This window comes from Helobdella robusta, assembly GCF_000326865.2.
Source record: "Helobdella robusta unplaced genomic scaffold HELROscaffold_34, whole genome shotgun sequence".
Taxonomy (NCBI): Eukaryota; Metazoa; Annelida; class Clitellata; order Rhynchobdellida; family Glossiphoniidae; genus Helobdella; species Helobdella robusta.
This window is the reverse complement of record NW_008704659.1, coordinates 1,782,061-1,795,217: the sequence shown is the minus strand read 5'-3', so window position 1 is coordinate 1,795,217 and position 13,157 is coordinate 1,782,061. Positions and strand designations below refer to the sequence as shown.

The window sequence follows — 13,157 nt, the reverse complement described above, 5'->3', positions numbered from 1 at the left end:
GTATATACATACATACATACAAATAATTGTATATATTGATACACATACATATACATGATTAGTCTATACCAGTTCACACACATACAAAGAAACATACACACACACACACAAACATATATAAATACTCACACACCATCAATGTATTTTAGATATGTCAAAAGCATTGATAACAGCTCAAACATATCATTGGATTTAATTAAATATACTAATGCTATCATCACCTTCATAATCGCCACTGACGTCATCTTCGTCATCATCCTTATAATTAAATAAGACTGTGAAATAAATAAAATGTGAGTAGCTAGCTTAGCTACATCGATCACACACTAAAACATCATGATGTCAATCATCGTTTATAACTACAGTTTATATAGAAAATCATCAGTGAAATGCATCCATTAATATTACCTACTGCATCATTGGCTATGATTATTACAATTATCATCACCACCATCATTACAACGATGAAGAATGCAACGGGGGAAAAGCAATCAGCTTCCAGGGGAATATTATCAACGTTCAAAAAGATGAAATTCAGATGATGAGACGACGTGACGAGAATGAATAACGATGGTTAAAATAAAGATAAATTAAAGCGCTTAAAGTAGCGTCAAACTCAGTACTAACTATCCAACAAACGAGTACATTTCAATGTACATACATACATACATATATATATATATATATATATATATATATATATATATATATATATATATATATATACGTTGGTAATAGACCATAAAAATATATATATATATACATACAATGGTTTAATTTTCGATATAACGTAATTATGCTACTGTATAATTTAGTGAATAAATTTCTTAAACAAATTCCTTTAGCCCTTTCAAAAGTCATCAGTATCATTGTCGTTATGAAAAGTTACATCATTAAGGCTGTCACTGCATCTTCACGGTCCTTATATCAGCCAACTTTCAAGATGATCATCGCTACCATCTTCGTTAAAACAACAACAGCCCCCTAATCTCCATCATCATCTCATCACATTTGCTCTCAAATCATTAATTATCAGGCGAAATAGGATCATAGTTTATACCATCAATTTTACCACCACCATCACCATCACTGTTTCATGATATTATTAACGTTGATACTGAATGACTGCTGCGTGAGTGCACCGCTGATATAATTGTAGGCCGTGTAGACCCCATTTTGATATTGAGGTTGTTGATGGGTGGCGAAACCGAGGGCCGTTTGATGTGGGTAGATGTTCAGGTGGGGTGTCTTGTTCTGCTGGTTGATGAATGCATTGGAGGCCGTTATGTAAGGTGAGCTAGGGTAGGCCGTGATGGGTTGTGGGTGATGATGAGAATGCTGAGAATGATGATGAGGATGATGATGATGAGGATGGTTTCGATAATCTGGAGGCACGTTCATGTTGAGGACGTTGTAGTTAGTGATGAGGTTTGTCCGCGGTTGGATCATGACGTTTGGTGCTACTGACTGGCTGCGGGCTGATGACGATGAAGATGATGAGTTGCTGTTTTGGTGATTGTTGCTGCTGTTGTTGTTTGTTGTGTTTGATTGATTTTTGACGTTTTTGCTGTTGCATCGTCTTGTTTGTTTTGTTGTTGTGTGTTGTTGTTGTTGCTGCTGCTGTTGATGTTGTTGATTCGAGTGCTGTTGTTGACTCGACTGTTGTTGCTGATGTTGTTGCTGCTGCAGTGCATTCGTTACAGCATTATGCATAGGGGTTGAAACATTGGCTACAGCTGTTCCAGATGGAGACTGCATCTTATTATTATTATTACTGTTATTATTTGTGTTATTATTATTATTATTATTATTGTTATTATTATTATTATTACTACCGCCATTAGTCATGACGGTAGATTGTTGGTTGAAAGCAACGAGGCTGGATTGTGGCATTGAATCAAGAGAAGATGGCTGTTGATTCATCATTGGAGTGAGGTTGCACTGCATAAAATCTTGCTCAGGTATGCGAATGAATGAGTACTCGGTTGGAGTAGAATGTTGCTGGTATATGGACGCCCAAGGAAACTGACCGTCTGAGCTAGAGTGAGGACACGCCAAACGACTATACGTTAAAACTGGAGCACTGGGACAACCACGATCGAACAATTGTTGCTGCTGTTGAGGCTGTTGTTGTTGTTGAGGTGTCGGAAAGTTGGATGTGTTTGGTGAAGCCATGCCGAAGCTTCTCGAGCTGCTATTTGTTGGAGATGGTGTAGGCATGTTGTAGTGGTTGCAATTCAAACCAACTGGACTGCTTTGATTGAGTAACAACTGACTGTTGTTATTGTTGCTGTTGTTGTTATTATTATGGAGGTAGTATGCATTGGCAGACTGCGTGTTCGGACTTGATGACGATGACATGTTGTTGTTGTGATCGTTGGATGAGAGATACGAATTGACATTTGATACTTTATTCAGCATTTGTTGTTGTTGGAGTTGGTAGTCTATTTGCTGCTGTTGATGTTGTTGTTGTTGGTGGTGTCTGTGTTGCTGCTGTTGTTCACAAGGTGTTTTTGGATTAGCGATAGATGGATTATTTGAGAGAGGTTGGTTAACAGGTGATTGCATGCCATTGGAATTGGCCGGAGATGGCAGTTGGTTGCTGTAGTTGTTCAAGTCTGGCACTAACGGAGATTGCGTGTTGTTAAGATGTTGTTGCTGTTGTTGATGATGATGTTGAGGATGATTGTTGTTGTTGTATGATTGATATTGTTGATTCATATACTGTTGCTGCTGCTGATGTTGATGATGAAGATAAGTCTCTTGTTCCCTGGACATCTCATTTTCAACTGTTATCTTATTATCTCTATTTACAACCCTATTAACACTACTATCATTACCTCCAATAAGATTGACATTGTTATCATAACGACCACCGCCTGCGATGACGTCATCATCGTTGTCATCTTCCTCCTCGTCGTCGTCATCATCATCATCCTCTTGATTATCAGCTTCCGTAGCATCCTTGCAGTTGCTGTTCATGTCGTAGTCCATGATTATTGGCATGTCATCGTAGGCCAGCACATTACTCTCATTCAACCCCTCCAACTGCTCGCAGAAATCTGTCATTTCGTTGTCTTCGTCATCATCGGCAGCATTGTTGTTGTTGCTACTATCGTTGTTGTTGTTAATATTATTCTCGTTATCAATATTATTATGGTTATTGTTATTACTATTACTCTTGCTGTTATTATTATTAATATTGTTGTTGGTGTTATTATTATTGTTGTTGCTGATATTGTTGTTGTTATTGCTGTTGTTACTGCAATCTGCACTGACGACACTGGCAACAAAGTAATGAGGTTTTTCAGTAGTGACACTGTCAAAATAAGCCTTTTCTTTAACTCCAGCATTGGCAGTTACTGGCTTTTCGATATTTGTCGTCGGTGGCGGAATTAATTTGTCAGCAGTTTCTTCTAATTTCTGTCGGGTCGAACTATCGCTGAGATCGTCGTCATCGGAATCGTCGTCGTCCTCGGATTCGTCCGAACTGTATTCGCTGTCGTAGGCGTCGGTCTGTACCTCGACCGACCGACACTCTTTTTTAATCGTCGGTACAGTCGGTATGACCGCCGTATTATTGTTGTACGTGACCGAGGCAGTTGACGATGACGAAATGACGCTGGGGGATGTGGAAGTAGAAGCAGTAGCTGTGGTAGCAGCAGTAGGTAATGGTGGTGATAACAACGACGACGACGACGAAGGGTTGGTAGTGACGACGATACATTGTTTGACGTCCTGCTTTTCTACTTTCAGATTATTATTATTATTATTATTATTATTATTATTATTGATACGCTCGTCACTACTACAGACTATTTGATGTCCACTGTCGGTAAAGTTAACGTTATGTTGTTGGCTCGTGAAATCAACTTTAATATTTTTCACGTCCCATTTACCATTCACATCGTCGTCGTCGTTACCAGGGTCATTGTTGCTATTATTTATTTTACTCTGAATGTTGTTTGCAGAACTATCACTTATAGTACAATTATCATTATTGTTGTTGTTGATGATGTTGTTGTTGTTTGAATTAAGAGCTGCTACGTGATGGTGGGGCGTGTTGTTGTTATCATGGAAACCAGCGTTCTTGCTATCATTAACGTCACTGCACTCCATCTAATCAGAATTTTTTAAAATTATTTCACGACGTTAATTTAATTAATTCATCTTCAATTATATTTTTAAACAAATTTTTCAACTATTACCCTTACAAAATTAAAATTTTCAGATTTGGAGCTATGGAGACAACTTTTAAATTTAAATAAATAGCAGTACATTTATTTGGTAGACAAACACGTCAACAGAAACAAAACAATGATCTTTTTTATAAGGTTATGACAATGAGCGTGTCAGAAAATTAGCCAAAAAAACCTTACTACATACCTTATGATGAGAGACAGCCTTATTTTCAGATGCATGAAGCATTGTAGTTGAATGCGTTGTTGTTGAATGTGTTGTTGATCGTGTTGTTATTGTAACATTTGTTGCCGTAGTTGTATTTTTGGCTAATGTACAACTTGTTGCTGCTGCGACAGTTGTAGCGGCTGTGGTGAGGTTAATTTTCAAGTAATTTGAATAAACATCGTGACAATCACCGTCACCGATGACGTCATCATCGTCATTAATGTCATTATTATCATATCATGGTCCCATCATTATCTAGCATTAATTTGAAATTTTTCTTACAAAGAAACAAGAAACAAAAACAAATTGAAACAAACTTTTAAAGTCAGATGCAATACTTTTATGATGGCAAGCACTGTTAACGACATCATCGTGATTCACTATATCATCATGGCCATCGTCACCATCATCTTCATCAGCTAGGCCGCCGAGCGTGCAACATGTCTCAATAGCCTCTGGAGTCACTTTATCTCTCTGTGGATTGTTGTGATGATAAAAGCTATCTAATTGAATCATTCGTTTGATCACTTTGATCACTGATGGATCGATCGATCAATCAATCAATCAATCAATCAATCAATCAATCAATCAATCAATCAATCAATCAATCAATCAATCAATCAATCAATCAATCAATTAATCAATCAATCAATCAATCATTAATAAACCAACTAACCAACCAACCTACCAACCAACCAACCAACCTACCAACCAACCGACCGACCGACCGACCGACCGACCGACCGACCGACCAACCAACCAACCAACCAACCAACCAACCGGCCAGTCAAATCAATCGACCACCAATTAATTAACCAAGCAATCAAATAAGAACGAACCATGAGTAAGGACTGTTTGACGTCAATATTCCTCAACACAATGCCTCTCATCTTCTTCCCACTCCTCATCATCTCTCTTCTATTTATATCTATGGATTTGACGTTGGGTATGAACGTACTCCTGAAAGCAAATTATGAAAATATTCAAGTAAACACGTGTAAATATATCATAAAAAATACACACCATAGTAAAAAATACACACTATAGTAAAAACACACACACACACAACGCAACGCACGCACGCACGCACACACACATGCGACTACATACACAGAAATGGAAACGTACCTGCTCTTTATTTTAGTGGGTATAATACCAAGCTTTAGCAGGGTGGAGACCACATTTGTACATGCAATGCCGAGGGATGAACTTATCTCTATCGGGTGGGGTGTGTGAATAAGTATTATTCAATTCAAAGTTTTAACGTCGTTTTGAAATTAGTGAATATTTTATTCATATACTGAAATAAGTTTATGGACGAAAAATTTTAATCTAGATATAACTTCTCTAATATAATTGTCATTGTCTAATTTGCCATCTTATACCAGATATGATATCATAATGATATAGATATGATATTACAATAACCCTTATTCGTTGTCATCATCACTATTATTACCACCAAAACCACCATCATCATCATCACTACTTGCATACCTTTAACAGCAACGGGTTTTTTGCTGTCGTATGAGTGCATTTGAAAATAGTTGAGTACAGCCCAAGACCAGTACCTCTGAAATGCCGAGAGGACGGGTGCTGAAAAGGTCCTTTTAAGAGTTCCAGGTGTGCCTAACAGTTTGCATAACTTGTAGCCTGTTCAGCGTTATAGATATGATATCATAATGATATAGATATGATATCATAATGATAGAGATATGATATCATAATGATTGAACTAAGTTCAGTGTAGTTATTTATTCATAAAATCTTTATTAAATATCAAAACAGTGATTGCTCGTGAACAAAACACATAAAAACAACAATTATTAAAGTGATAAAATTAACTTAAAGTCCAACATGTATAGTTCTAAATAAACAAAGAACCAACTTAACGAAACAACACACCACACACACACACACACACACACACACACACACACACACACACACACACACACACACACACACAACACACACACACACACACAACACACACACAACACACACACACACAACACACACACACACAAACAAACATAAAGAAACAACAACAGCACCAAAACAGCAAGAAGACGTACTGAGATTGATAAGCATGGTAGCATATCCTTTCCTTCTGTATGGAGGACTGATGAATATGAATATGAGACTTGGGCCTTTTACCTGTCTCTTGTCCTGTTATACGAAACGTTAGTACTGTTCTACCATTCTTATAACCTTTAAAAGTTACTCTTATGACTATAACAATTATTAATATGTCAGTATTATTATGTTATCACCATCATCATCATCATCATCATCATCATTATTATTATTATTATTATAAAAATTATTGTTGTAACAATACAGAAACAAGACTAATGAAAATAACACTAACCCTGACAAAATATCCGACAAATCTCGATATCTTCCTACAACCCAGTTTCGAAGGAGAGGAAGAGAAAGAGGAACCACAACAACATTTACAAGGATCTTCAACAACAACAACGTTACTACAGCCACTACAACCACCATTAGCAGTAGAATTAGTAGTAGTACCGCAGCGAACGTACTCATTGACGGTGAGAATGTAATAGAGGTAAGATGAAGATGTAAAAAGCATTTGTAACTCTGGCTCAACAAAGCACCTAGAAAATGAGAGTAAATTCTCAGTATACAATGCAGTGACGCACGGATCGACCTCGTAGACGGAGTATCTGTTATTGGTAGTTCTGTAGATTTCATTTCCAGGTGGACATTGAGGATGGTGTGGATTGCTGGGCTGCTCTGGCTGCTGGTGATGACAGGAAATCATCTCCGGGCTAACGGCGTTTGATGTCTGATTTGATGAGGATTTGTTTGTTCAATGCTTGTTTAATTAAACAATAAAATATGATACATTCGTAACGAATCACCATGACAATATACGTATAAAGAAAAAAAACTTCAGTCAAAGGAGAGAGGGAGAGAGAGAGAGAGAAAGAGAGAGAGAGAAAGAGAGATTTTAAGAAACTGAATATTAAAATGGATGAGTAAAAAACAGAAATAAATAGATCCATTTGTAAGTATGAAAATTTAGTAGCTGAGAACAAAGGAGGCACTTGGCAAGAGTTAGAAAGCTAGTAGTTAGCTAGTAAGTAAGTAAGTAAGTAAGTAAGTAAGTAACTAACCTTATGTGCTTCTAATAAATCTTCACTCTTGAAATACTTTAGACAGAACTCACACACAAATAGTACAGGAAGGCTGTTAAAAGGAAAAAAAATTTACGATAAATAAAATTTTCAGTAATATAATTAATATTAATATTAAACATTTATTATTAATAATTAATGAAGTTAATGACGATATTGGGGAAAATGACAAAAGTAATAATACAATAAAAGTTTTTACTACATTTTTATTGCAGTAATTTACACAGTAATTTTTTTTTTAAATTCTAATATTCACATTCCGTCTATCTGATATAAATCATCATCACCATCATCATCCTAATGGTCATCATCTTAACAATTTCCAATATCATCTTAACCTTCCCCATCTTTCTTCTAATCATCATCATTATACTAATCATCATCATCATACTAATCATCATCATCACCATACTAATCATCATCATAATAATCATCGTCGTCATTCCAGACTCACTGCATCCATGCTTATAATTGAAGTAGTTAGCAATAAAAGGCACGCAAGCACAGAGCAACAACAGCAATAAAAAAAATAATAAAAACAAAACCAGCAATGAAAAATAATAATGACAACAACAAAAACAACAATCCTAATCATTATAACTGGAGCAAATAGAACAACAAAAAATAGCAAAAAAAAACCAACAACAGGTTGAATAATAAAAACATCCACAACAATAATAATGAAAATAACAAATAAAGAACAGCAACCTAATTGGTAATACTAAAACAATAGCAATAACAGAAATAACTGGAGGAATAATAATAAAATTCACATCAACAGGTAATTAGAATGATGATGCCTGCAAATATGGGCCTTACAGGGGATTCACGTACAAGTGTATGCATACAGTGCGCGTGCGTGTGTGCGTGCGTGCCTCTGCGTGCCCAACGAAAAGTGTTTCATTGGGCACATTTAGTTATATACCATTGTTAAGGTTATTTAGTTCTTTATCTAGTTTATATTAAATGCACATTTAAACATTCCGCTGTTTATTTTTATAGAGAAGTTTTAAAATGTTGTCAAAGTGTGATTTTTAAATTCTTTTGTTTCGAGAGTTTGAACTCGGGCATAACGCGGCTGTTGCAATTAGTTAGTAATATTTTGGAAGCATGAGCGTACCATACTACACCGAAGAATCTTAGGCATGATTTTTAACATGTGATAAAATAAATACATAAACTGATGCCACACCTGCTTATACAAAAAAATACACAAACACTCGCATGAACATTACACACACACACACACACACACACACACACACCACACACACCACATACGCATATACACACACACACAAACAAACACACACACACATAGGTACAAATACAAAACGCATAAATACATTGCTTTAATAGTTTACGCTAAAATGTTTAGTGCCTGAGCTAGGGAAATAGCAATAAATAAATTTCATGATGATACTTGCAGCTGAAAAAGTCTTAACTTTCTATTAGTTGCTGTTACGTTACTTTCAACAGTAATAGTAGCGATAGAGGTAAGAGTAATATTACTATTAGAAGTAGTTGTAGTAGCAAATGTAATGATATCAGTAATAGCACCCGTAAGTTAACAGCACAGCAACAATAGCAGTAACAGTAGTGGTAGTAACATTAGTATTATCTGTAGTAGTAGTAGTACTAGCGGCAGAAGTAGTAGTAGCAGCAACAGTAGTAGCTGCAGCAGTAATAACAGCAGCAGTAGCATTTCAACTAGTAGGGCAGATACATCATAAATTATGCCTCCGAACAATTTGGAAAAATAACTCTTCTCTGACATTATTATTACTCTTGCTGCTGTTGTTATTACTGTTTATCTAGCATCAAAGTCAGTCATCATTATCATCATCATCAGCATCATCATTATCGATATCATCATCATTATTATGATCATCATCATCATTTACTTTTCTTTGTAAGTTGAAAGTTTATAAAATACATCAATCAATCAATCAATCAATCAATCAATCAATCAATCAATCAATCAATCAATCAATCAATCAATCAATCAATCAATCAATCAATCAATCAATCAATCAATCAATCAATCAATCAATCAATCAATCAATCAATCAATCAATCAATCAATCGATCAACCGATCAATCAATCAATCAACTAAAGCCTAAACATAAAAATGCAATAAGATGCAAAACAACAAAATAAAAAGAAGTATGTTTTAGTATGTTTAATTTTTGCATGCATTTAATAAAACAAACATCATATCACATTATAACATCAACATACGGCGGCACATCTCTTCACTACATTACCATATCATAACATCATCATGATAACATCATGTCATCAACATGGTGAGCATCATCATACCCTGTCATCCTCATCATACTCATTCATTACAACAGTTGAAAAGTTCATTTCTTCTAGTGTTTAAAGCTTTCCATACTATCTTCACTTTCGTTTGTAGGAAGTAGTTTTTGTAGTAAAAGAATTTTTTTAGGGAAACAAGGCCATTTGAAAAATCATCATCATCGTCATCATCATCGTCGTCGTCGTCATCGTCATCATCAATATAATAAATTCTTACAATCACCGAAGTAACAAATAGTAACAATTTAAAGATGACAGATAGAAACAATTATCTCAATCATTATCATGAAAACTCGTCGTCATCACCATTATCATCTCCACTTGTATTGTTCCACAAAAACCATAATACCGCAATGAACATATGGATATAAAAAATACGCCATAAACCTGCTAACGTTTTGTTAGCACCATTTGTATCTATGTGTGAATTTGTGTGTGTATATGCAAAAATATGTTTGTTTGTATTTGTGTGTGTGTGTGTGATGTGTGTGATGTGTGTGCGGTGTGTGTGTATTTTTGATAATATGCGTATTGGCACGTATAAGTGTGTGAACGTATGTGCGAGTATGTATGTGAACACGCACTGTATGCAAAAAAGTATACAAGTGTTCCATGAATATATCTGCTAGTGTATAAACAAACAAGATATCCTAATAAAAATAACTCATAAACAGGCTATAAATATGCATGCATATATTGCTTAGAGAAGCAATAAGATGGAAAAAGATATTCTGTATCAGTTTATATCTTAATCACTTTATCACGCTAGTTATGTGAACTTGATGACGTTTTTTGGACACTATAATGATTAAAACTTAGCATCAGGAAACACATTCCACGCATGGTATCATTGTATTTCATCTGTTCTTAACAGTTTTTAATGCTACAAGATACAAAGACCAAAATTTTAAAAACACAAAGAACAAACATTATGATATATTATATACAAATATACACGCGCATTTATAAAAACATAAACATGAATATGCAGTTTAAATGGAGTTAAAGGGAAGAAATATATCTGTATATTTGCATACAAACACAAGTTGCAGAAAACCTTAATTAAAAAAGTCATTAAAAAGTGCAATTGTAAACAAGCGAGAGAGAGAGAGAGAGAGAGAGAGAGAGAGAGAGAGAGAGAGAGAGAGAGAGATATTCAATGACAGATAATGTAAGCAAATTAATTAATTAACCCTCAAAAATGAGAAAAAAAGATTAGGTTTATCTGAAAACAGATGTAACAAAAAACATCTTTCGACATCATAATAAAATTTCATTCGTTCAATTCATTCATTCATTCACTCGTTCGTTCGTTCATTTCTTCATTCATTCATTCGATCATTTATTCCTTCATTCATTCATTATCCAGCTTTATTTCAAAAAACAAATAACATGTTTCTACAATATTTAAAACACGACTTATTATGAAACATCAGCCTAAAAAGTGAATACTACCTATCACAAATAAAAATAAATAATATACTACAGAATAAACATTATTATTAATAAATAATATTAGTAACAAAGAGTAAATTAGTATTTTCTAAAAACCTTGAATATTCGACAGGATAATTGGATAAGTAGGTGACATCCAGATGGAAATCCCCAAACACAATGGAAGATAATCTGTTGTCCTGCTCTAAGATGCTCAACTGTTTCTATAGATTTACAGAATAATCATAATTATTAGAGCTAATAATAATAAAATATATTATAATAATTATTATTTATAAATTAATATGCTAATAAAATAGTCAGAGTACAGTGTAACACACCTTACAATAAGTTATCACTTAATTATTATTCTAACTAGCAAATGTTTGTAAATCATTCTCATTGTAATGTAACATAATCGCCATCACCCTCATCATCATCCTCATCATTATCATAATTGTCATCTTCATCATCATCATCATCATTATCACAATCATAAAATACTTTTTTGCATAGTTCCTTAGCCTTTTTAAACATGGATACATCATCATTAGAAGGCTTAATTATGGCTATTTTGTTGCTATTATTACTATTATTATTGCTATTATTGTTATTATTATTGTTGTTGTTGTTGATGTGATTATCTGTTATGTTGTTGTTGTTGATGGTTGTCCTACCAGCTGATATAGACATCCATTCATAATGAGCTGCAATTGAATAAAGGATGGATGGATGAATAGTTGGATGGACGGACGGATGAATGGATAAATTGATTGATAAATGAAATGATCGATTGATAGGTGAATGAATGAATGAATGAATGAATGAATGAATGAATTAATTAATTGATAGATAAATAAAGATATGAATAGACAGATTTCTGGACGAATAGACGAACTGCTGGATAAATGAATGAATGAATGAATGAATGAACGAACGAACTAAAAAAATGTATAGATAACAATAGTAATAAAAATGCTCTATTAATTGCCAATTAAGCTGAATAACAAATCCTCATAATCATCAATAGAGGAAAGAAAATAATTTCAAATCAATAATGAAACCCAGACAAATGATATAATAAACAAAAAAGGTATTAAAATTATCATCAAAGAATGAAATAAAAATTAAACCTCATAAAGCACGCTAGAAAAATTATTTTCCTTTACATAAAAAAAGCAATAGCACCATCTTCACAGATGTTAACAATTAAAAATAAATTTGAAAGATTTTATCATTGAAAACATATAGATCATATTATCACATCATTATTTTTATTATGAATGCCTAGTGGAATGAATATGCTTGAACATCATTAAAGCCATCAATGATTGACCTAAGAAACAATGATGAAAGAAAGAAGGTTAATAATGATCACCATCACTATCAGAATAGCAATAATCATTAGCATCATTTTTTTCACCATCATCATCATCATCCTATTCCTGCTTACTTCCTCCTCCTCCTCCTCCTCATCTTCATCATTAACCACAATAAATCAAGATCAGAGGCATACCATTCAACAATGAAGTAGTAAGCATCCTTCACTCCAAAACTAGCCTTCAATAACATGCTTGAACACAACTACACATACACACACGCACGCACGCACGCGCAAACACATCTCACAAACACACACACACACATAAGCGCACACATACACACACACTTCTCTAGCAATTGCAATATTGTTAAACAAGGCAAAAATTTATCAAATGAAAAAAGAGGTAAAAATCTCACTATTTTACATGCGACATTTGACATTAAATAAAAACAAATTTGCTATGTGCACTTATGTCGCCCATAGACATGAACAGCTCTAT

The 13,157-nt window shown here is 34.3% G+C and overlaps 1 protein-coding gene across 1 annotated transcript; it reads right to left on the bottom strand.

Annotated features, from left to right (window-relative positions):
• Positions 1-1,086: 1,086 nt before the first annotated feature.
• On the bottom strand, positions 1,087-12,906 carry HELRODRAFT_175687 (hypothetical protein; the record flags this gene model as incomplete). The annotated part of the gene is made up of 12 exons (XM_009023089.1): positions 1,087-4,119; positions 4,387-4,547; positions 4,725-4,881; positions 5,247-5,367; positions 5,536-5,623; positions 5,905-6,060; positions 6,486-6,579; positions 6,782-7,222; positions 7,554-7,626; positions 11,452-11,558; positions 11,839-11,935; positions 12,788-12,906. 12 exons carry the CDS (start codon positions 12,904-12,906, stop codon positions 1,087-1,089), a joined length of 4,647 nt encoding a protein of 1,548 aa, XP_009021337.1.
• Positions 12,907-13,157: the final 251 nt, after the last annotated feature.